The 27,640-nt window shown below is 30.4% G+C and overlaps 1 protein-coding gene across 1 annotated transcript in view; it reads left to right on the forward strand.

Moving 5' to 3' along the window:
• The window catches only part of scube3 (signal peptide, CUB domain, EGF-like 3), a 169,673-nt gene that overhangs the window by 60,642 nt on the left and 81,391 nt on the right, over positions 1–27,640 (forward strand). Inside the window, exon 4 of the mRNA XM_073822994.1 lies at positions 15,894–16,028. Within this exon, the coding sequence (XP_073679095.1) occupies positions 15,894–16,028 (135 nt within the window). The remainder of the gene's footprint in view (positions 1–15,893; positions 16,029–27,640) is intronic.

Consider the following 27,640-nt stretch of genomic DNA (forward strand, 5'->3'; position numbering starts at 1 on the left):
AAACAACCCACTTCTGCAGGATCTTTAATCTGTCGACTCGCAGTCTCTCTCCTCCCGAGCTTTCTTTCGGATACTAAGTAACTTTTGCTCCAAGGTTAATGTGTTTTTGGTTTGAAGACTAAAAATAACAGGTCGCTTTGTTTCCATAGTGTTTTTTAGTGGAAAGGAAAGTCAAAAAGCTTGCAATCTGTGTAGAAAAGACTGTTTTTGTGTGGATTTTGAGTAGGGAATGCAACAATACCATTTTTTCAAAACCGATCCAATACCGATACCAGCCCGATATCAGTGGGGGTATTTTACCTTCAGAACTAAAGAATCTATACAGTTCACTTTGTCATTAAGATTTATTTGTTTTAGGTAAAGAAAGTAATACCAAATCTGCTTGCACATTGTTGGATAAAAAAAGGGGGGAAAAGAGATACATGCATGAGTGCAATCAAATTCATATTAAGATTAATGCTTTAAAAAATAACATTTTTGAAAACAGAAATATTACAGATATAATTAACTGAACAGATCTGCCAGCAGATGGCGGCAAAACACTGATTTAATTACTGAATCATTTCATTCATTTGATTCGTTCGAACGGATGTTCATTCAGAAATAAAGCAAGTGACTCTCTGTTTGAATGGGATATTGAATCATTTCACTAGATTCGTTTAAAAACGCATCGTTCATTCATAAACGAAACACCGCTGTGTTTGAATGGAGATGCGCAGCGGCTCAGTTGAGACTTGTTTCAGACTACTTTTGACGACGAAATAGAGCAAAATCTGGCAATAGTGTTATAGGCAGACAATGTAAGTCATTTAATAATAACTTCTTATTTATTTAACTGCTGTATTAAACAATATCTAATTTACAAAGTATTTACAGAGTATTTACAAATAAAGTATTAAAAGCTGTCACTCGGTTCGCGAAGTCCTTGTGTTCTTTTCGTGATGCTTTTGAAGATGCTTGATTTAAATGTGTGGTGTTTGTAATTGGAAACACTACTTCCACCTCTTGAAACTTTGGCTTTGCAAATATTACAATTTGCAGTGCTACTAGCTGCTGTATCAAGAGTAAAATATTTCCAAATCAGGAGCATGTTTACCGCGCTGAGGTAGACTTTGAATGTGAAAGTTCCCTCTGAACTCGCCTGTCACATTCATGTCACATGTGGTTGTGAAAGCAGCGCAACGTATTTAATGTGCAGTGTGTAATATTTAAGATTATCTCTAGACAGAAATGCAATATCATATACATAACTGTGTTTTCAGGGGTGAATAAAGACCTTACTTAATTAACCATTATGTTTTTATTACCTTACAATTACCAGTTTATATCTACATACACCGCGGGTCCCCCCACATGGAAGCCGCCGTTATGTTTCTACTGTAGCCCTGAACGGACAAACTGCTCTACAGATCGCGTTTCATCACTGCTGTTCTTGGGAAAAAACACTGACACAATGATGAACAAGTAACTGCAATATTCACAATAACATCGTTTTATTGAATTATCAAGTAAATATAATTCTCTTATTACGTTTAAAAGAAACATTATTCTTTGCTGTCTGAAACGACGACATCTTAATCGCGTGTCGGTTGCCGTAGTTTCTGTAAAGGGAGGGGTGAGCGGTGGACGGAGCCGTTGGTTGCAATCAGGTTGCAATTCAAACTTAACCGCTAGATGCCGCAAAATCTACACACTGCACCTTTAAATGTATTTCATTTTTAAGCCAATGTTTTAAAATAATTGTGTTCTTGTATGAATTATTATAGTTTTTACAATAGACTATTATTTCTTGCTATTTATTTAATCAAACTCTGGTAACGTATCGAATTTGGATCGGTCACGCATCACCGATATCCGATCCATTCAAAAAGCTTGGATCGGCGTCGATACCGATCCAGAGTATCGGATCGATGCAACCCTAATTTTGAGGCTTTTTTTTGCTTGCCTTCAGAGTTGAAAATGAAATTTGAACATTATGCTCACATCTCTATTTATTATTCAGTAAAGCAGTTGTTTGGTACTGTATGCACTTGAGTATTTGTCTTGTTTTCTTTCAGTTAAGCAGCGATGTTATCGGGAATGCTGATGAAAGAACACAATGTGGATTTTCATCTGTTTATTTCATGCAATCAATGCGCAGGTTGTGTCTGTACGGAGCGTTTAACATTGATTTACAGATTGTTTCGCTCACAGATGCGTCTTTGTGAAACTGTGAGAAATGGCTGCTGATTGCGGCGCTTGTATTGATGTTCCTCGTCCTGCTGTTTCTCTTCTTCTCCACAATTTTCATCAATTAATTCAACACGAACAGCCCTCCGTTTAAGGCTTTTGGAGATCTGTTCAGTCTTAGCTCGGTTTCTGTAGTTTGTGGTACTGTTTTAAAAGAAATTTTATTCTTAAAGTTTTTTTTTTTTTCAATGTTCACAGTTATGGAAGACAAGAGCATAATAATAATTATGTTGAATTGCAGTTGTTCTTTTCTACTATTTTACTAGCCTATTTTATGTTTCAGCTGACAGACATAAATGAGTTTATTCATTTATTATAAATGTATTATTTTTCTATATGTTTTTAATACATATTTATCATTGTTATTTTATATCAGTACTGATTTAGTATTATTAATATGTATTAAACATTTTAGAGTTTATTTGTTCGTTTAAATGCATTCATTGTTAAATGAAAACTGCATATTATTTGCATATTTAATTGCAATGGTTCTTTTTATATATATTTTAATTTCACTTTAAAAATAAAAAAACACTTCAACATGAATAATAATGATAAATAATACAACAATTCGAAATGATGAAATAAATATTATGTGTAGATTTACATATTTATTATTTTATGTATAATAAAATTAATACATAAAAATATGAAAAAAATCATATATATAATACATACAAATAAGAAAATAATAATAAGAAAAAACAGCCATTTTATTTTCTGTTTAAAAATTTAATACTTATAAATATAAAACCTAATAAAATATAAATTATAATAATAAATTATTAATTATATTTTTAAATAATGAAATATACATTATTATAGTATATTAAAAAGTGAAAAATATTTAATACATACAAATAATAAAAAATAATACGAAACAAAATGCCTTTTTAATTTCACTTTCAAAATGTAACACTGTAATATGAATTATAATAATAAAATAATAAAAAATGGTAAATGATGAAATATAAATATTTATATTTACATTACAATATTTTTATAATGAAATATATATTATGTTTACATTTATTTATTTATATATATATAACATTTGAATAGAAATTATATTAATAAAACATGTAAATATAATATATATATAATACATACAAATAAGATTTAAAAAAAAACAGCCATTCTATTTTCACTTTAAAAATTTTACACTTATAAATATAAAACATAATAAAATATAAATTATAATAATTAATAATAAATTATATTTGTAAATAATGAAATATACATTGTTATAGTACTTAGAATAATAATATTCTGATTCTGATTCGAATATTTGAAGAAATAATATGAAAGTAAGAAAATAAAATGACATTGTATAATCTATTATTTTAACTTCACTACAAATTTTAATATAATAAGTATATTTTTAATAATGAAATATATATTCCATTTAGATATTTACATATTTTATTCATTTATATAAATTAATACTGTTTAATTCATCTAAGTGTTATATACACTTATATATATATATATATATATATATATATGCATATATATGTGTTTGTGTGTGTGGATAGATAGATAGATAGATAGATAGATAGATAGATAGATAGATAGATAGATAGATAGATAGATAGATAAACAAAGTATACTGTTGGAATATTGAGAAGTAACCTCATAATCTCCTGATTTTGATTGATTGATCGTCTTGAACATTGAGCGAGGAACAGAGGAAGGAAAGAGTGAGAAAAAGGGAAGGAGTCAAGGACCGGAACGAGGAATAAGAGAAAGAAAGAGAGAGAGAGAGACAGGAATCCTCTCAGGAGATTTTTTAAGAAATATTTTAAGTGCAAATAGCATGAGCTCTGCTCCGGGTTTCACCAGAATCCTATTCCTTTTCCAAATATTTGCTTTGGACGCAGGCTGCGATCTGCACATAACACATGTCGCTAACGCCGTCCGCTGACCGGCACTGCTTCACCAAACTCACCGGCGGCAGGAAATCACCGGTTTGTTTATGCTGCGGGGGCAAGGTGTTTGGGGTTTGAAGCGTGAGGCTAGTATCATGTAATGATACTAATGCAAGCTCTGTGCCAACGGACAGCAGTAATGAATGTCGCCATATGACAAATGCTTTCCAAAGGATTAAGCAATTTATAATGCAATGCAAGTGTGCATTTCAATCTCAGCATTGCTAAATTGTTGTAAAATTGTCTTCTGTTGTCTCTTTCATGTCAGCTACTGATATCGCAGAGCATGTCTGTCAAATTAAAACAGCAGAGAAGATTAACAGATAATAAAGGATCATGTTTCATGACACCCTCATTTTTACTGCTACAATGATAAGAATGCATGTTAAGACAATGCATTTTCTTTGTGTAGTTGTAGGATAACATCTTTGGCCTTTCTAATTCTGTTGTGCTTTATAGCCACGCTCACACTGATGTCCGATTCTTTCAGAATTCAGAATCGTACACAATGCATATTCAACATTCAGTAAATATTTTTTTTTTTTCTACGTATTTATTTATTTGTACATATTTATATATTGATTTAATTTTGTTATTGTTTGTTTTTGTCTTTACTACATTTATTTCTATATATAAATGTACATTTATTTATTTTTATTTTTCCGTATTTATTTTTATTATTGTTTTTTTATGGTCTTTATTACTATGTTTATTTCTTTATAAATGTACATTCATTTATTAATTGTATTTATTTTTTGCGTACATTTAGTATTTATTTATTTTTATTGTTTGTTTGTTTTTGTCTTCATTACTATGTTTATTCCTTTATTTATATATATATAAATACATTTTTAATATCAAATATTTATTTTATTTTTCAAATTTTCATTTGTTTTTATTGTTTGTTTGTTTGTCTTTATTACTGCATTTATTTCTTTATATAAATCGAAATGTATTTATTTATTTTATGTATTTTTGTATTGTTTGTTTGTTTATTTCTTTATGTAATTGTACATTTATTTCTTTATTTATTTTTTACATATTTATTTTTATTATTGTTTATTTTTTATCTTTATTACTACGTTTATTTCTTTATTTATAATGTAAATGTATTTATTTTAATGTTTGTTTTACTTGTTTGGTTTTGTCTTTATTACATTTATATATAAATGTAAATGTGTTTTTTTATTTTATTTTAAAAAATAATTATTTTTACTGTTGTTTGATTTGTCTTTATATAAATGTAATTTTTCTATTTATTTGTAATGTTTACATTTTTATTGTTTGTTTGTTTTGTCTTTATTACTACATTTATTTGTTTATATAAATGTAAATGTATTTGTTTATTTTTAAAAAACATTTTATTTATTTATTTATTAATGCACAATTAATACAATTAAACCATTAAAATGCCACTGTCATATATGATGTTTAACTAAAATCATTAAATACAACATTAATTATTATGTTATTAATTTTATAAAATTCTTTTTGTGATTATTGTAGTTGTTCTTTTATTGCTTTGTTTATTTCAGGTAATGTATTTCATACATTACATTAATTACATTGTTTTTTTAATTCATTTTTATTCTTATTTTATTTTTATTTTTTATTTTATTTTATTTTTTCGTTTTTTTTCTTAATTCATTCTATAATTATCATTATATTATTTATTTTGTATTTACAATAATTTATTTAGAATGATATAGTCTCATGAACATACAAACAGACTAGTTTCTTGTCCAAATATTCAGCATTCAAAATTTGCCAGTGAAAGTAAATTTTTTGTAGTCTGAATGGAAAACAATCTGTAACGTTTCTAATTATAATAACTTTGTTAGCCACGCCCACAGTGGCATCTGATTGGTTCAGAATCTTGCAACATGCATAATAAGCATCCTTTGTGTTCGTATGAACTTTGATTTTGTCATTTCGTACAGCATTTTCACTTTCAGCAAGGACAGAATTTGATGCTGATAACTTCATATCACAATTGTCCAGTAGTGGGAATGTGAGTCTGTCCTTGTGTGTGTGTGAGAGTGAACACGAGCGCTGGGAAATGGTTATATTCCCCCCACGGCTGGGCTGAAAATGGCCTAGATTGGAAACTCTATCCCAAGGCCTCAGTGCACTGGACAAATAGACAGAAAATTAGTTTCACATGAGGGTTTATTAAGCGTGAGCCTGTGTATACAGCAGCCTGACACTGATGCCACGTCTCTGAGAGAGATCAGGTTGCAGTCTCATCCTCAGAGAGGCAGACGACACACAGAAACGTCTCCAACGAGAACAAACACTCACACATTTGTCAGTTTGACGGGTTGTGGCCTCACAGGACACAGATGAGTTTTAGCGGTAAGTGGGTTAAACTCCACTCAGCACCTGCTGTCAGTGGTATTGAAGTCTCTCATCACGCATTAGACAGAGAGTGTGAGTCTCATCGACTTGAAATCAGATGCCATTTATGTTACATACAGTATGTTTCATCCTGGATCATTTCACATGCCTGCAGCGTTTTCTCCATGTCCAAGTGTCTGTTGTCCAAAAGTTAAAGTTGAGTTTTCTTAGCCCCAAATATTCAGCCTATTTTCTCTTTCAACTGACAGCAAAAATGGTCTTTAATGGCATTGCAATATAGCAATGTTTTTTCAATCAGTTTAGTAATTGTTTATATTATATATGCTTGTGTGTGTGCGTGCGTGCGTGCGTGCGTGTGTATATTTATTCCATGGAATGTCTTGATACTGGATTCTGATTGGCTGGCAGGTGTGCAGTAAGTAAGGAATAATTGACGACAGGCCGTAGAATTCTTAGAAAATAATGCACACCCGAGGTGGTGATGCGGTCACGAAGCGAAACGTAGTCACCTTTATTTATATAGCGCTTTTAACAATACAGATTGTGTCAAAGCAACTGCACAGTATTTAAACAGAACAATAGTGTGTAAGTAACGCATTATTGTAGATAATCAATTTTCAGTTAAAGGCAGTTCATCAATGAATTCAGTGATATCATCGTCAGTTCAGTTCAAATAGTATACGATATCGCTGGAAAGTGTCCCCAACTAAGCAAGCCAGAGGCGACAGCGGCAAGGAACCAAAACTCCACAGGTGACAGAAATGGAGAAAAAAACCTTGGGAGAAACCAGGCTCAGTCGGGGGACCAGTTCTCCTCTGGCCAGACCAAACCAGCAGTTTGTGCAGTAGTGGCCGTTACACCTCGGGTGTGCATTATTTTCGTAGAATTCTATGGACCGAAGTCAATTATTCCGCTTATACTACGGTTACCACAGCTCAAGACATCGATCAGATGATATATTTCAAGACATTCGTCCCGTTTTATCCTTGAAATGCTATTGTGAGTAGGATTAATTTCTTACGCAGCTCATCCAACCCTTCCTTGCTAGTTCCAAAACGTCATTTTAGAACTAGTAGCGACGCTTGAGCCGTTGATAGCAAACTAATGCAGTTAATAATGAAGTTTAGACAGACCGACAGACAAGCAGACAGACAGAAAGAGAAAGGGTGAGAGAGTTTAAGATCATAAATTACCTCTCTCAAGTCTATGTGTCTCTCAAAGGTGACTGACAGCATCGTCTCTACTAACAGTTAAACTTTTTTTTTTCATTTTCTTCAAGAACACGCCGTTGTTACCTCGCGTGTGAGAACTCATGTCGTTTTAAAGTTGTTAATCGTCAGAGCAGCGCTAACAACATTAGTGCGAGTGCTAACTGTATGTGTGTGAGTCTGTGAGTGAGAGAGAGCGAGAGAAATAGAGTTTGTGCTTTCCGTATATAATAAAACGTAATATTGTGGAAAAACATGGAAATAAAGTGTCGTTTTTTTTATCCTGTTGTTTACTGTGTTTATTAGTTTGGCCAGTGTCATTATGGGTTTTGGTTGTTTTACAGTTTAGGGCTGTAAGGACCTTTGAAATAACTGAAATCGTGTGGCGAAGTGATATAGATGTACTGCGGTCAAAAGCTGCCTGGAACTACGTTCGCCGTGCGTTTCCCTGAAAATAATGCACACCTCTAGAACGTTCGTCAGCCAATCAGATTCAAGCATTCAACGGCCCCATAGTATAAAACCGTTTATTCCATGGAATGTCTGGATACTGGATTCTGATTGGCTGGCAGGTGTGCAGTAAAACCGTTTAATGCACAGGTAGTTCCAAGTCAGTTAAATCACAGTTCTATATTAATGCGCTGCTTTAATTGATGCACGCAAACACAGAGAGAGAGAGAGGTCGGACTCGGAGATCGCATTGTGCTGCGCACATACATAAACTTCTTGTCAGCACTTCCCCGCGATTCTTATTGTTAAAATATCCTAGATACTAGATCACTACATTATATTCCTCAGCAACGAGGTGGTAAAACTGCTGTTTTTGAATGAATTTGTTGTTTGTAGAGAGAGACCCGCAGCATGCAGGCAGGTACGCACATACACACACACACAGTGTTGTTTTTGACAACCATCTTAGATTTAGTCTTAGTCTTAGTCTTTTGGACTAAAATGCTTCTTAGTTTTAGTCAAATTTTAGTCACTTCTATATGTGATAGTTTTAGTCCAATTTTAGTCGACGAAAAGTCAGAAAGGTTTTAGTCTAGTTTTAGTCGACGAAAAGTCAAAAAGGTTTTAGTCTAGTTTTAGTCAAAAAAATGGGGAAAAAGTAGTCTTTTAACAAATTAATGTAGGTCAGTAAGTATTTTGCTGCTGGGTAGTGTCACTTATAAGTTCTGAAAATAGCAGATCTATAGTTCAACACAATGTGAGCTTCCGGATCGACTATTTTCACCAATAATTACAATGATGAAGGAATGTTTTAGAACATAAAAGACAAACAAGGATGGTATGCTAAAACGGCTTGCCATACTAGTATAGCAAAGAGTATTTAATGCTAAAACGGCTTGCCATAGCGTCAGATACTTTTTAAGTTTTTATTGGCATGCACAATAAGCAGAAATGTCATGCATTTTAAATGTCTGACGGACCACCCACTAACATTTTCGTCTATTCTCGTCTCGTCAACGAAAACTCACACACGTCTCGTCATGTTTTAGTCATCAACGAGCCATTTTTATCTCGTCATCGTCTCGTTATCGTCATGAAAAAAAGTGGCGTCAACGAAATGATTTCGTCATCGTCATCGTTGACGAAAACAACACTGCACACACACACACAACTGTCATCTCTCTCTCTCGCCTTCTCGCTCACTCTCGGTCGATCGATAATTTACTGAAACAAATGCTATAATTCATTCAAATAAATGTGATCTTACTGCACTTTTTGCATCTCTGTGTGATTTGAAACAGGCAGAATGCTAGAGCTGCGTGTCATAACTGACAAAAATAACCGTCTTTTTTACCTATTCGGTCAAATATTGTGCTGCAAAGAGCAGTACTAGTTTTAACTTGTCTATAACTTGGCAAATAACCATGGAATAATCGGGATAATCAACGGTTTGCCGTGCATTAAAGGATTTAAAATGCACTTCGCAGAGGCAACCACGTCTTGCATTTAAAATCCTTTAATGCACGGCAAACCGTTGATTATCCCTTACTTATTCTACAGGGCCGTTTAATGCTTGAATCTGATTGGCTGACGAACATTCTAGAGGTGTGCATTATTTTCAGGGGCCGTTTCTCAATACCAAGTACGCAAAGTTCGGACTCGCGTCCTTCGTAGTTCGGACTTGGAAGTTTGACTTGGGAGTACGAACTCTTGAGGACGAGAGGATGCAAGTCCTGTAATTCTGCAAATGGAACAGCAATGTACTTGATAACGTCAGTCAGCTCGCCTTTTTTACTCCGGTTATCTTCACTGCTTCACTGTATGTATTTACAATAAGACGAAATATGATATCAACCACCTCTGCCTCTTTTCATTTCATTTAAACGTATTAATAGCTGCAAAAACGTAGTTCATGAGAATGTACAACATTACAGTAAAACAAAATATTTTATATCAAACAGCATTGCCTCTTTTCCGTTTCATTTAATGTTAAACATATTAATAGCGACAAACCACAACTCTCTTTTCGTACTCATTTTAAAAATAATAAAACATATTAATATGTGATTTAAGCTATATGTGCACTGTGTATAATGCATCTTTACTGTATGTATAATAAAATGAAACATGACAAGCACAACTCTGCCTTTTCTGTTAAATGTCAGTTTTAATGAACAATATTAGCCAGAATAAAAGTATAAGAGACTTATGTAATCGGAAATAAAGACAAAAGCAGACAATTCCGTCAAATCCATGCTAAAAAGTCAGCGTTGAATTACGATTGATAAATAATTTATGAAGCATAACTTTGTCCTCAGTCAAAATGATATGACCTGGAATAAATAATAGATTCACAAGACCAAAAATTAGCTGTTAGATTTACCCAAAACGAATTATACCTCTTGTTTAACCACTACAGAGACATCAGGACCAGCGGCAAACGTCAGAAGGACGAGCCGTGGTGAGGCTCTCTCTGCGGGATACATGACTACTGAGCACCCGGTGTTCGCCTGGAACTCTCATCTCCGAAATCGGCGAAACAAATTTTCAAATAGGCGCTGTCTTTGTAAATAAACCGCAGATTTGAGTTTTAAACAACTACATTCTCGCCTGAAATACTCTGAGATACTGAATATTTTTATTATATTTTTATTTATTTAGTATTTAGATTATATTATATTTATTAACGTGTTATTTCTATTTTAATGCCAGTTTATCATTATTATTATATTATTTATTTATTTATTTATTGCTCTCTGTCCAAAAATGTCTTTTCTTGGCAATATTGTACATTCAGTTCATATTTTTCAGCTCATATAGCCTAGTATTATCCATTCCTGTCATCAAGCAATAAAACTAAATGACAGGAAGATTCAGCAGCATCTGACATTATTTAAAGAAGATTCATTTATTATGAATTTACAGTAGTAACTAAATATAATATTTTGGTGATATTATAGTTACCACGCTACGGTTTTAAAATAGGCTTAAATTCTGCATCAGTCAAAGACAGACTAATCTCTAACTATAATCAAATAATTCAGACGTCATGTTGATTTAGGATCAGTCTGGGCCTCATGTCATTCGCATACTGCAGGTTGAAATGTACTGGCTTTTAATCAGCTGTTGAATGATCAGGTTGTGTAATGATTCATAAAGCCTCGAAAGACGATGAGTCTATCAACACACGGCCAGATTTTGCATTGACTTGCATTGTTTTTATACTGAGCTAATGATATGTTCTGTCTCCTAACCATCGTGCAAAGCTCTCTGCATGTGTACGTTTCCATTAAGACGTTATTTAGTGTGTTTATGAAGCCTTTCCTCGCAAAGCAAAGGTGCCAATAACATCAACACCGACCGAACTCATGCAAGTTCACACAAGCAGGTCCGCAGTAATTGTAAACCAGAACACATAGAAACAAAACTCACACAGACTGGCAGAATGAGAGACCGCGTGAAATCACCAGGACCTACTGATTAATGATCTATCGCCGTCTGTTTCTGAGGTTTTCTAAGAAAATGAGCGAGTTGCACGTCAACACCACAAATGGACATCAGAGCTGTGAGAATGCGAGCAAAAACCATGAAAAATGCTGAGGACTGTTTAGACGGAGGAAGAAAACAAACAAGATGTTCGTTTTCATGAGCTCTTGGCCTGTAATTTGCATTTAATCAAGATTTTGTGCACAAAAAGTGCACATTTCACTCTAGGTTATATATGCAAATGAGCTCTGTTTTGATTGGCTTCCTTTGAATTTCTTGCGACGCCATTGGTTGGGATGTTTTCTGGGACTGTTTATTTCTGTTGTTTGAAAGAAATTGATACTTTTATTCAGCAAGGATGCATTACATTGATCAAAAGTGACTGTAAAGACATATATAATGTTACAAAAGATTGGTATCATATTGTGTTTTGAAGTTTCTAGGGTTGTAAAAAACGTGATACTCTTATGACATACCGAATCAAATAGTAAAATGTAGCTGCAAGCAGTGATTACCAGGGAGCAAGCGCTTTAAGTCATTTAATGAAAAAAGACATTATGCAGCAAGCCTTTTTTTGCAAATACAGGTAATTTACCATAGGGTCATTCCCATGAAGCCTCATTGAGATCCCCATATCTCTGGGAATGAATGATGTAGGGCCTTGAAAATTAGGATTCTAAAGGATTCTAAAAGAAAAGTTTATGAAGAACTAGAATCTAAAATTATATTGTGATATCTTTAATACTTCTTGAGTTATATGCACGCAAACATTGGAAAAATAAAATTTATGGGACTCAAACTGGTATGTTCAATGCAGTTGTCTTGACAGAAAGAAATGAGATACATCTGTAGTTTTAACATTATTTGTTCTTCAGACATTCTTCTTAAAAAAAAAAAAGAAGGTCTGAAGAACAAGACAACTGCATTGAACATACCACTCTAAGTGCCATAAATATTCTTTTTCCAATGTTTGCATGTCTGTAACTCAATAAGTATTAAAGATATCTTAATGCCCTTTTAATTATTGGGTCTTAACAAACTTTCCATTTGACATCTTTATTTTTAATGCCCTATGAGATTCGGTTCCAGAGATATTGGAATTTCAATATGGCTCCAGGAGTAAATCACTCAAATTCACACATTTTTAGTGTGAGGTCAGTTTAAAAAAAAATAAGATTTTTTTTTTTTTTTAGTACGAAATCTGAGAACACATACTCTGTGGCGGTGTGCACTATAGCCATGACTTGCTCAATCAGTTAACAAACAGTTTGATTGACAGTAGTGGTTCTAGAGGCAAAGTTGCGATGCGAATATATACCTTTGAGTCTGTGAGTCAAACAGGCCCACCGAGTTTTGTTCTGATTGGCCTCCGTTAACCATGTTTAATAGGTGCTCAAACTTCATTGGCCAATGACGGCCATGTTTTTTTTGAGATACGCAAATGTCCCTATAGACACTAGTGGCACTTTGGACTAAGACTGTGCACAGCTATTTATATGTAGATAGGCAGTGTTGGGGAAAATTACTTTTAAAAGTAATGCATTACAATATTAAGTTACTCCTTTCAAAAGTAACTAATTAAGTTACTTTTTATGGAAAGTAATGCGTTACGTTACTTTTGTGTTCCTTTTTAAATCTGTCCAGGGCTTGCTTGTTTGTTTTTAATATAAAAAAGTTCTATTTTTGGCAAATGTAAAAGCCTTTTTACACCAAAAGCCTCAGGCTTAGAAAAAAGTAAAGTCACGTCTGTATACGGTAGACCACAAAAAAAATGTCAACTCTTCAGCAATAAAAAAAAAAAAGGAAAACAAATGTTAGATTATCTGGAGTAATTTTTGCTTATTAGTATGGATGAATTGGATCATCGAAAGTTGGCAGCAAAGACATCGGTTAATAAAATGGGATTAAATACGTAAAGGATATTTGTATTATTTAACATTTAATTATTGCAGGTTTACGTTGAGTTTCACTGTTTTTATTCATTTTGAGAAATACTGTATCTGTTTTTTTAGTGAGTGAGATTAATTAATGCATGTTCACATTTATTCTAGAACTAAAGTAACATCTTACAATGTCTCTCAACATGGGGACAGGAGAGCTTTTAATCAATAAATGGGGGAAAAAGTAACTCAGATATTTTCTTGTCAATTAAAAAGTAATGCGTTACTTTACTAGTTACTTGAAAAACGTAATATTATTATGTAACTTGCGTTACATACCCCCAACAATGTTGATAGGACAAATGTTTGCGTAGGTATAGCCATTTTTATGTTGTTTTTCCCCCTTATATAGCTTCACCAAATGGCCAAGCTTTGTGGTTTTTGTCCTGCAGCCTCAAATTACATAAGTTTTCTGAGTTTGGTGAGGATATCTCATTCTGTTCAGGAGTTATGCATTTTACTAAAAGTGACCCTGCCCCTTTCGAACGTTTTGGCATCCCTTTGCAACGGTGAGTCTTAAGTTAGACTTTTCTAGATTCTCTCCAGAGAATGTTTCTGCACTGGTTTGATTCCGATCAGGCGAAAAGCCTAGGACTAGTTCGCAAAAGTAGGTTTAGCAAAAAATGAAAGCATACAGTAATTCGTTTTAAATGTAAAAACGCAAACAACAATACTGTTTCCGCAAACATTTCATTCTCACTTTGTTGGACTTAAACTTGAAAAACTGTGTATATTAACGTCTTTTTGTTCAGATGTTAATTCATGTTTATTTCATGCTTTATGTAAATAAGAAGAGACCATCAGTTCACGTACCACATGAACAAAAGCAATACAGTGATCTGTCATGGTCATGACACATTAAGGGTTGGGTATCTTTTGAATTTTATCGATTCTGATTCCGGTTCTGATTCTGCTTAACGATTCTGGTTCTTATCGATTCCTAATTCCGATTCCAAAAAGATTTTAACCCTTGTGCATTCAAAAAAAAAAAAAAAAAACGTTACACATTGGTGCAAAATGGACCAAAATGTCCATGTCCAAAAACTGTCATAAAAATATGATTTATAAATATTTTTTTCCGCTTTCACTGATGTCGATTTTTTAACCAGCATCTGTTCTATCCATAGATACCAAACATTCATAAATTTTCAGAATTGTAACCCTTTAAATGCTGGTTTGTTTACATAATGCCAATGTTTTTTTTATGAAAAATGAAAAATAGTAATTAATTTCCATATACTAAAGGCTAAGCAGATTTTTTTTCTTTGCTTATTTAAAGTACTGTATTTTACATACTTTTTTTGTTTTTGTAAATTCATGTGCTTTTGTCAGTTTTATTATTAACATTTATATTTAGCCTTTTTAAAATTTCAGTTTTAGTAATTTTGGTACTTAAACCAATAATAATTTTATTTATTTATAATTTACAATAATTAAAAAAATTTTGGTAATTGAAAATGCAAAAATAAATGAATAAATAAATAACACGCACATTTATTTTTTGATCCATTCATTTCATTTAGTCATGATTTTTATTATAATAGGATAATGTGACAACCAGTGTTATTTTTGTATTATTTTTATATTGTTATAGTATGTATGAATATTTTGAGGTTTATTTATTTAATATGTTTCATTTTTAGATGTTATTTTTTTTCTTCTTATGATATTGTAAATATCTTTATCTTATTTATTTAACTTTTTGTTAATTTTCTTTATTTTATTTAGTGGTGAAGGTAACATTTGTGATTTTCAATTTATGTTTAAGTTTTTAATGTTTTTTTCCTCGCCTTATATTTTTGGCACACAAATGTTATTTTTAGTTTTATTATTATAGTGTTTGTAATAGAGATGCACCGATTGATCGGCTAGTGATCGGAATCGGCCGTTTTTTTGCATGATCGGCCCGGATCGGGTCTCCATTAGGACCCAGAGTGATCTTATTGGTTCAATTGACTACTAATGGGGATTATTTTTAGCGCCTGATTACAATTCCTGCAAAATCACGTTATATTTTATAAGGAGGACGTATTTGTGGGCCGCATTTGAAGGATCCTACGAATTTGGACAGCCTTCGTCGCGGCGCTGTGACGTAACATCCTTCAAATGAATGCGAGATGTAAAGTCAAAACAGAGTTGCGAGACGTCAAATCTAACTTGCAAGATGAAATTGTGAAAATAAAATGAGCAATTACTCTATCTTTTTATCCCATGGCAGAAGGCATAATTCTAATCACACAGTTCTAATAATATGGCTGTACTTTTACTTATCTGTGTGTCTGTGTCTCTGTCAGATGTGGATGAGTGCGCGGAAGGAAACGGCGGATGCCAGCAGGTCTGTGTTAACATGATGGGGAGTTACGAGTGTCGGTGCCGTGACGGATTTCTCCTGTCCGACAACCAGCACACCTGCATCCAGAGACCCAAAGGTAACATGCTTCTTTTAATATCTCTGCAGTGCATATTATGTATACTGTGCACAGTATGTGGATTTTGGATGATTTGTTTATTATAGATTTGTTTACGGTGCAGTGTAAACGATCTGGAAACTGTTAAACATCTCTTTTTTTGGAATATGACAACTTCAGATCTTAACTTTCATATTATAAGCAAACAATATTACATTTAAACAATTTAATATGACCACTCACATGCAATGTAATGTGTCTACAAGTAATTTTGAAAGATTATTTATATACTATTATAGTATTTATTAATATTTTTCGTGGAGTTTTATTTTGTGTGTTAAGTTTTTAAAGTTTTAGTACATTTGTTGTGTACTTTTTTCATTTTTATTATACATATTTATGTTATATTTAGCTATTTATTTATTTATTTATTTATTTATTTTTAGTAATGTTAGTACTTAAACCTATTTTATTGCCGTTATTTAATTGTTATTGTTTTATATATATTTTTATTGTTATGAATTTATTATTTTATTTATTTATTTTTGGAAATATGATTGTAATGGTAAAAAGATACACAAATTGAGTGAAAGTTGTAAAAATAATTATTAATTTAATTAAACTCTTAATAGTTAATACACAATTAAACTATTTACATAATTAACATACATGGATACCACTCATATGCAATGTAATGGGGTCATATGACAACCAGTGATATTTTAGTGTTATTTTTAGTTTTATTATTATAGTGTTTACTTGTAATTTTTAAACGCTTTAATTAAATTGTATTTATTTTTGTAAATTCGTCAGTTTTATTATAATAATTTATATTTAGCCTTTTTTAAATTTCTAAATTGTATATTTTTAGTTTACTTTTTTGTGAGTTTTTCTAAATTTAATTTTCGTTTTTTTGTTGTTGTAAATGTGTTATGCACTTTTGTCAATTTTAATATAAATATTTGTATTTAGCCTCTTTTAAATTTCAGTTTTAGTTCTTCTGGTACTTAAACTTTTTTTATATCAGTTATTAAAAATGTTTTTTTTTTTTTGTAATTGAAAATGCAAAAATAAGTAAATGAATAAATAACACATTTATTTATTTATTTTATTGTTTTATAATGGGATCATGTGACAACCAGTGATATTTGAGTATTATTTTTATAATTTTATAGTGTTTATAAATATTTAGTTTTTACTTTTATTAAGTTTTTAATTTAATTTATTTATTTTTTGTTGTAAATTTGTTATATGCTTTTGTCAGTTTTATTATAAATATTTATATTTAGCCTTTTTAAACATTTTATTTATTAAAAATGTTTTTGGTAATTGAAAATGCATAAATAAACAAACAACACAAACACACACACACACACACACACACACACACATTTCAGTTTTAGTAATTTTGGTATTTAAACTTTTTATTTATTTAAAAGGTTTTTGTTAATGGAAAATGCAAAAATAAATAAATAAATAAATAAACAACACACACACACTTATTTATTTATTATTTTATAATTGGATCATGTAACATGTAAAGTTATTTGTATATAATTATAGTGTTTATAAATATTTTGACTTTTATTTATTTATTTATTTTTTTGTAAATTTGTAATGTGCTTTTGTCAGTTTTATTATTAACATTTATATTTAGCCTTTTTAAATTTTCAGTTTTAGTAATTTTGGTATTTAAACCAATAATATATACATTTTTGGCATAATATAACTTGAAAGTGCAAAAATAAATGAATAAATAAATAACACTTATTTATTTATTTATTTATTTTTTCATTCATTCATTCATGCTTTTTATTATAATGAGATCATGTGACAACCAGTGATATTTTTGTATTATTTTTATATTATTATAGTGTTTATAAATATTAAAGAGTTTTATTTTTGTCATTTTTATTTTTAGTGATTTCGGTACTTAAACCAATAATATATATATATTTTTGGTGTAATAACTTTATTTCAGTTATCAAAAATGTTTTTTTTTAGTAATTAAAAAAGGAAAAATAAATGAATAAATAAATAACACACTTTTTCATGCTTTTATTATAATAGGATAATGTGATATTTTTGTATTATTTTTATATTATTATAGTGTATTAATATTTTGAGTCTTATTTATTTAATATGTTTAATTTTTAGATGTAATTTTTTTTTTTTTTAATTTTGGTTTGTGAATTTCTTATGATATTGTAAATATCTTTATTTATCTTATTTTTTTATTTCACTTTTTGTTTATTTTGTTTAGTGGTCAAGGTAACATTTGTCGTTATTATTTTATGTTTAAGTTTTATTTTATGTTTTAAGTTTTTTATGTTTTTTTTCCTCGCTTTTTCAATTACCGAAAACATTTGCAATAATGACACAGCTGAGGGCAATATGACATGCAATTATTTCACTTGCTATTTGTGAAACAATATTACTCTGTATACAGTACATACTGTGTTTCATTCAGTAAGTTACAAGCGTGTATTTCATTGTGAAAGCAGCTGTTATTTCAGTGGCGTTTACGTTGTGATTTAACAATGCCGTCTCTTCAAAGGCCAATCTCAGGAGATGCTTTTGGCCGGCTGAACTCGTCAGTGTTTGCGTTTCATAAGCACACTGTTATTCGAGTGCTGGATCGTATGTTTCGAACGCTGCCTCTCTTATTCAAGGCCTTTATTGTCTCTATCCTGTCGTTGTTTTTTTCCCTGCTGGAAGGAGTTTGATAAATACCGCCGTTAATCCCTCATATTTCATGTTAATATTAGTTTTATTGCTCCCAGATTGAAACCTCTTGGACGGAGAGGTTCAGGCAGCATAAATCCACAAACGCTTCGATGTGGAAACGCTGTACACTTGTGTTGTGATCGGCCGCCGGTCTGTTTGCTATTACGCTTATTGTTGCAGCACAATGTGCTTCAGATATCTGCGGTTTAGGAAGAGACGATGTTGGACAAGCCGGCAGCGACAGTGACGTAACTCGCCGTCCCACTGCGACCAGGGATTGACGGATAGCATGTGTAGATCAACACATGACAATGAGAGGAATTGGGTTTCTGCTGCTTTCCGTGAATGTTGTGCATTGCTTGTTTATTTTGTTTTAAAGCAGGGTTTCCTAAACTAGGGTTAGTGCGTTAATAATTGTTGCTCATTTGAAAATTGATTGTCAATAATATTAAAAACCGTCATCTTAGCTTTTTTTAATCATATTTGCTTTTGTGGTCTTATTGAGCACAAGTTTGTTATTATTTGGCAAAATCTAATTCTTTTATAATGGATTTTGTTCTTGACTGCAAGACTAATAATTTATTAAATCATAAAAATTTAAAACGAAAACTATTTTACCGTGACCATGCGAATGTGTTGTTGAATTGTAATATGTGACCCTGGACCACAAAACCAGTCATAAGGTTAAATTTGACAAAACTGAGACGTATACATCATATGAAAGCTCAGTAAATAAGCTTTCTATTGATATATGGTTTGTTAGGATAGGACAATATTTGGCCGAGATACAACTATTTGAAAATCTGGAATCTGAGGGTGCAAAAAATCAAAATACTGAGAAAATCACATTTAAAGTTGTCCAAATTAGGTTCTTAACAATGCATATTACTAATCAAAAATTACATTTTGATATATTTACAGTTGGAATTTTACAAAACATCTTCATGGAACGTGATCTTTACTTAATTTCCTAATGATTTTTGGCATAAAAGAAAAATCAATAATTTTGACCCATACAATGTATTTTTGGCTATTGCTACAAATATACCCCAGCGACTTAAGACTGCTTTTGTGGTCCAGGGTCACATATTACAAAATTTTAACTTTTAATATTACTTCTTATTATTACTATTTCATTGTAATGTTGTTTATCATATTATTAAAAAATTAGAGACATTTACATTAGAGACATTAGAGAACTGAAAACATGCAAATGATTTTAAATTATTGATATTAATATCATTGAAATAATAAGTTCTATATTAATATTACTTAATTTTAATACTATTTTATCTTATATTATTATTTTTAAATTTTATAATATTAATTTATATTATTATAATGACCAGTAAGCAACATTAAAGAACCGTAAACATACAAATGTGTTGGTAAATTAGTGAAATATTGATTTTTTTGAATATTTATATTACTGAAATATTAACTTGTGAATATAACTTAATTTTAATACTATTTAAAATTAATATAATTTTTTTATATTTTTATAATATTAATGAAAATATGAAATACAAAAATAAATTAAAAATATAAACTTTTTTTGGTAAATTTGTTATGATATATATATTCAACTGTTATTATTAGTGACTGTCTTTGACTGCAAGTATTTCATGATATTCTTGTTATTTTGGTATTATAGTATTTATTTATATTTTTGTAGTACATTTTATTTTATCATTTTATTATAAATACATATATTAAGAGGTTTTTATATTTATAATATGTATAGGTTTTCTTTTTTAATTTCATCTTTTAGTAATTTTTATTTTATTGTTTTGAAAGTCTTGTTTTATTTCAGTTAGTTGTCGAGAAAACATTTTCGTTGTAATGTTTTATGTTTAAGTTACTTCTAAATCAAATCACTTATTAATATTAATTTTATATTTGTGTAATATTGATAAACAAATATTAATATTATTTAATATTAATTTTGAATAAATATTAACTTAAGAACTAATGGTTTTAAAGGAAATAAATCATTTAAATATTACTTTTACTTAGTTTAATTATTAAAACAACTTTTTATTACATTTTATTGTAAATATTTATATATTTCTATATATAAGTTTTCTAAATAACTTTTAGTAATTTTATTATATAAAAGTCTTGTTTCATTTCAATTAGTTGTCAAGAATTTGTTTTGTTATAATGTTTTTTATTCATAACTCCTAAATCCTACATTTAATTCCTAATACATAAATGTTTATTTTAACTTAATAATTTTAATTTCTTCTAATTGTTCACCTGCATGTCATTAGAGAATTATAAACATGCCAAACATGTTGTTAAAATATTAATATAATTGAATATAAATATTACTGAAATAACCTTTTAGTATTACTTTATATTATTTTAAACTGAATTAAATATCATTTTAACCCTGTAATAATAATTCAAACACGGCGTAATTCCTACATAAAAATTTCTTTAATTAAAAAAGTGTTTCATGCATTGGTAAATGCTTTAATCTCAGATGTTGCACATAGGAACAAGTACATTTATTGCAATGAATCCATGTCTAGTTTCTCATAATTCTCGTTATGTCAGTGATCTTTGTGCTTTGCTGCGCAGATGAAGTCCAGACCTTTTTTTGCGTGTTTGTTTTGACCATTCACCGTGACTCAGTGGATACCTGCGCCGGACGCCGATGTCTGGTTGTCTTCACAAACACTTTCTTAAATAAGCGTTAAAGTCTCTCAGATGGACGCGGAGCCGCCGCAGAATGAAACGGGAGGAAATGAAGGCAGTTTGTCGCCCGAGGCTGAGCGCTCATTTCATGGGAAGTGCTTTCTAATCAAACAGATGAATGCTGACTGGCTGAAGCTGGAGAAAAGTGTTTCTGCTGCGTCTCCAATGCAGGATTGGGGTCTGTTGTGTCACGGACGGCGGGGAAAATGCGTCCTGCGGCTTTTGTTGTGGCTGTCAAAGGTCGAGCGTCCAATCAAACACTACAACGCAAACTCATCTGACGCTCGGGAGTCATCTGAACTCACCCTTCAGCCTTAACAATCCACTAGAAATACTCTAATTCCTTTGAAAATGTCACATTGCTGGAGTAAAATGCATGCTGTGATTGATTTTTGATTTGTTTGGAAATACCTGTGACATTTTTCTTAAAGCTTAGTGACTTTTCTTATTTAAGACATGATGTACATTATTATGTTATGTCACTTTCTAGATCTTTGAGGGCATTTGCGTTTACATTTATGACATTCATGCCTTTGCTAAAATTCAACTTGTATCCGAGGCATTCTCTATTTTCTGCATTCTCTGCAAACTCATATGTTTTAATTGTTTACCTGCATGTCCATTAATCAGATTAGAGAACCAAACACATTGTTAAATTATTAAATTATTATTATTAATAATAATAATTGAATATTAATATTGCAGAAATAGTAAAGTTTTTAATATTATCACTTAATATTAATATTAATTTAATATTTGTGTAATATTGATAAAAAACAAATATTAATATGATTAAATATTAATATTGCAGAAATATTAGCTTTTTAAAATTGTATTTATACTTAATATTAATTATGTAATTATTTAATGTGTGTAATATTGATAAAAACATTTAAAGAAAATCAGTCATTTTATTAATTTTACTTAATTTAATAATTAACAATACTACATGTTTAACTGGTTTTAAAGGAGCTCAGTCATTTTAATATTAATTTGACTAAATCTAATATTAATTAATATTACTAAACATTTAAGAAGTTTTAAAGGAGTTTTAAGTAGTTTTAAAGGAAGTCTGGCATTTTAATATTAAAGGTGCCGTAGAATGCGTTGAGATAATATTTTAAATTGTTCTCTGATATCTACATAGAAGGTATATGGCATAGGAAAGGGCGAAAAATCTCCAGAAATGGTTTTACAGGTCCATTTACAACCCTAGGATTTGCCCCTAGAATGAAATGCTCTGTTATTGCCTTATTTGGAAGCTTCATGAATATTAATGAGCTCTGCTCTGATTGGCTGTTTCACAGAGCGGCTCAACTCTATAGCTGGCACATTGCCAAAAATATATATTTAATTAGGAGCTCTAGCCGCTTTTAATATGAGGTTTGTTGAATCTGCCGTTTTGAATCGCCGACATTTTACTCTCATTACTGTGATCGCTCTGTGTAACATTATAATGCAGAGGGAGTGCTTCTTACCACACAAGTTTAGCTGCCTGTCAGTGATACTCAGGATCTGTAAATCATTCGCCATCTTCAGCGCAGTTATTTTCCCATCATTCACCATCGTCAGCGCAGTCATCTCTCTTGCTGCGTCCCAATTCGCATACTATCCGTCCTAAATAGTATTCGAAAATAGAATTAGTATGTCCCAAATCGTAGTATGTTTAAAAAAGTATTCCAAAGTTTCCCGGATGGTCTACTACTTAACTTCAGAATTCGAAGTGTGGATCAATGCGCACTCTAACGGCTAATATTGCCCACAACACATTGCACGGCGAATGAGGATTCGGTTAGAACTACAAACACGCATAAAAAGGGATAAAAAAACTACAAACATGGCGAATATGCGCGACCAACGGACAGGTAGAGAAAGGGGTTTAAGTGATAAATAATCAATGTTTAACCTAATAGAAAATATGTATTTAATGTTATCCACGGTATATTTCATGTGCAGCAACATTATGAACTTTTATAATGATAGGTTTGGTCATTTACTTTTAAATGCATCATTATGCAAACACAAGAGCAGAGTTCTCGGCACGAAAGACTCGTAAAAGAAAGTTCCTATTCACTTCTCTTTAATATAAAATATATTTTAATATTAATTGTACTTAATTTATTAATTAATATTACTAGATATTTAAATAGTTTTAAAGGAACTCAGTAATTGTAATATTAATTGTACTTAATTTATTAATTAATATTACTAGATATTTAAATAGTTTTAAAGGAAGTCAGGCATTTTAATATTAATTTTACTTAATTTAATAATTAATATTGCTAAACATTTAACTGGTTTTAAAGAAACTCAGTAATTTTAACATAAGTTTTAGTTCATTTTAAATTAATTAATATTACTAAACATTTTACTGGTTTTAAAGGAAGCAAGTAATTTTAATATTATTTGTACTTAATGAATAATTAATTAATAATACTAAACATTTAACTGGTTTAAAAGGAACTTAGTCATTTTAAAATTACATCTTATTAATTAATATTACTAAACATTTAACTGGTTTTAAAGGAACTTAGTCATTTTAATATTATTTTATTAAATTTAATATTACTAAACATTTGATTGATTTTAAAGGAACTTCGTTAATTTAATTAATTTTATATAATTTAATATTAATATTTCTAAACATATACCTGGTTTTAAAGAAACTCAGTCATTTTAATATTAATTTTACTCGGTTATTAATTAATATTACTAAACGTATAGCTGGTTTTAAAGGAATGCAGTCCTTTTAATATTAAATTGAATCATTATTTTCCACATTTAGCTGTTTTTTTTGTCGTCATTTTAATATGAATTTTATTTGACATTGTTATTAATTTAATATTAGTTAATATTAATATTTCAGTATCTGTATGATATTAATTAAAAAAATATATATTTTAAAAGACACTAAACACATTGTTAGCTAAATATATTGACTTATGTTTTGTTAGTAACATTTGTAATAATAAAATAATAGTTATTAATACTATTGGAATATTTTATTTTTTAAATGGTAATGTATTATATATTTTTATTATTATTTTATTCTAAAATAATATTTTAATATTAACTTTTAAAAAATGTTTAACTTAACTTACATTTTAATATTTCATATGAATATTTAAACACTACATAATTCCTACATAACTGTTTCTGTAATTCAAATTTTTAGAAAAAATAAATAAATAAAAAATAAGTTACAATGCTTTTTTTAAATAAATACAATACTGTGTATAATATTCATAATCTGTTAGAATATAGGTTTTAAAAAAATAGTTATGAATTTAAATAACATTTCTGATATTTATTTATTTATTTATTTATTGTAATATAAGAGAAATATATATTGTTTTATGTTGAATTAGAGTCCAGTTAGGCTCAATATAACCCCCTCCATCAAAACAGCACTCAGAATTTGAGGCGAACACAAGGGTTAAGTGTAGTGTGTGCAGTGATTAGTAGCAGTACAGAGTTTCACACAGTCATAGTGTGTCAGCTCCGATGGGTTTAGTTAGTAATGCATCACATGTGCGCAGTTCCCGTTTCCCCAGTTTCTCACACCTGCACAGTACAAACAGCATTTAAAGTTCATGAATGTCAGCCCATGTGTTTTGTGTTGCAGTGGTCTGGCAAATGTTGACTTAGTAATAAAAAACTGCTTCCTTCGTCTTCAAGTGTCGTTTGTTTGAGACTCAGGTGACGCAGAGGCTGTCGCTGGACATGAGTATGAACACACGTACATACGCTCTAGTAGACACACAGCTCTGGGTTGTGCTGGTTAGTGGATGTGTTTCTATCATAGCAGGAACATAAAGAAATATAAAGACATTTTGTGCTCAATTTATGCTTTTTGGCATTTTCATATTTGACTTATCACACACTGTGCATTTGCAATATGAGACAGCAATTTGTGGCATATTTAACTTCTGCAATCTGATGTTTTTTGGAGTAAAAGAGAAGAGGGTGAGATATATTTGGCTGTGATATAGTGGTGATGTAGCATTGTTTGAACTACACGAATGATCCTTCAGATCATGAGTGTTGATGAGGAGAGATTTACTTTTTTTTTTTTAGCAATATGATTCACCTAGTGGACATTGGAACACAAGATGGCACAAAGACTTCTGGTCTTATTGTGCGCAAATTCTGGCATGAAAAGACATTTGATGCAAAAGAAAATGATTATATTATAAGAATTTTTTTTATGTTAAAATACATGTTGAGATACCTAATTCAAGCATTTTTTTTAATATGTACAGTTGCAATCAAAATTATTCAACCCTCCAGAGACTGCAGTAGTTTACAAATACAAGCTTTTCTGAAGATCCATCTATAACCAATTACTGGCATATTAAAAGTGATAATGTCAACATATAATGTAATATTTTTGAGTTCTAGGATTTTTTAATAACACAGCTATGTCATAATTATTCAACCCCTGTTTAACATTGCTGTTTTTTTAGTCACTTATTTGTATGGTGAGGAACAAAATAGTCTTAAAACATAATTAAGCCTTTAGAAACTCTATTAGAAAACAGAATTAGCTTGAGCTGTTACACATACATGCAGTTAGCCCATGCATATGCTAAGGGTTTAGTGGCTAATATGACAAAGTCAACACAGCTCTCACAAAAGCTATAGAGAAGCTAAAGAGAATAAATAATTGTATTACTTTAGAAAGTCTAGAAAATATTTATGTAATAATACAAATTTGCATATTAGTGATTTCAGCTTTAATAATAATATTTTATCATTTTATTTAATATTTATTTTATTATTATTATTATTATTATTAAAAGATGATGTTCATCAGATATATATATATTTTTTTTTGCACAAAAAAGAAATACAACACCAAGGACATACCGATGCATATTCAGTGCCGGAGAAGGCAAAAAGCCAGTATGGCTTATCTAAAGCCTCCACCAAAGAAATATAAAACTTAGCCAAAGAATGCAAAACACAATATAATACAACTCATACAACAAACAAAAAATATGTCACGATAATACTAGTGATAAAACAACAAGCATTTCACAGTAAAATGAAAATACACTGAAAAATATAGAATCAACTAATTGCACAAACTAGTTCATCAGCAAACCTCTTAAAACTCTTTTAAAGCTCTCTATTGAGATGCATTGTCTCGCCACATGAGAAAATCTATTCCATATCTGTGTACCTTTAAATCTTATTGAAAATTGGCCTCTACATGTGGTGAAATTTGGAGGATGGAGATCCATTACCTGCCTAGTATTATGAGCTTGAACAGCTGAGTTAGCTTTAAAGTATAACGTGAACTGGCCAGGAATCTTTCCTTCCGATAAAAATAATTTGTACATGAAAACACATATTTGGAAGATGTTCTGCAATTTCTTAAATAGCGAAGCTGAAGATGTATGTGAATCTGAACGAGCCGCTAATTTTGGGTTTTTAGCTACAATAAAAACAACATAAGTGAGATAAATGCCTATAGTGCCGCTTTCTGTTTCATAGTTTAGTAGTTTAAGTAGTGAAATACTTATTTATTATTTTTTAAAAATCATATTATTTTTATATATGTGACCCTGGACCACAAAACCAGTCAAGGTTAAATTTTACAAAACTGAGATGTATATAGAATATGAAAGCTCAGTAAATAAGCTTTCTATTGATGTATGGTTTGTTAGGAAACGGCAATATTTGGCCGAGATACATCTATTTGAAAATCTGGAATCTGAGGGTGCAAAAAAAATCAAAATCCTGAGAAAATCACCTTTAAAGTTGTCCAAATTAGGTTCTTAACAATGCATATTACTAATCAAAAATTACATTTTGATACATTTACAGTAGGAATTTTACAAAAAATCTTCATGGAACATGATCTTTACTTAATCTCCTAATGATTTTTGGCATAAAAGAAAAATCAATAATTTTGACCCATGCAATGTATTTTTGGCTATTGCTACAAACATACCCCAGCGACTTAAGACTGGTTTTGTGGTCCAGAGTCACATATGTATTTATTGTTTCGTTTTATTTGTTATTTATTTTTTACTTATTTTCTTATTTATTTATAAACTTTTGCTTTATTTACCCTTTTTTTTAACTTAAAAAAATAAAATAATAATTGCCATCTCACTATAAACCAAAAATAATCATAGCATAATCCGGCATGTCTGATATGCACATGCTGCTTTTTTATTTCACGCTGCCAATTT

The sequence above is a fragment of the Garra rufa genome, chromosome 18, assembly GCF_049309525.1.
Source record: "Garra rufa chromosome 18, GarRuf1.0, whole genome shotgun sequence".
NCBI classification, from domain to species: domain Eukaryota; kingdom Metazoa; phylum Chordata; class Actinopteri; order Cypriniformes; family Cyprinidae; genus Garra; species Garra rufa.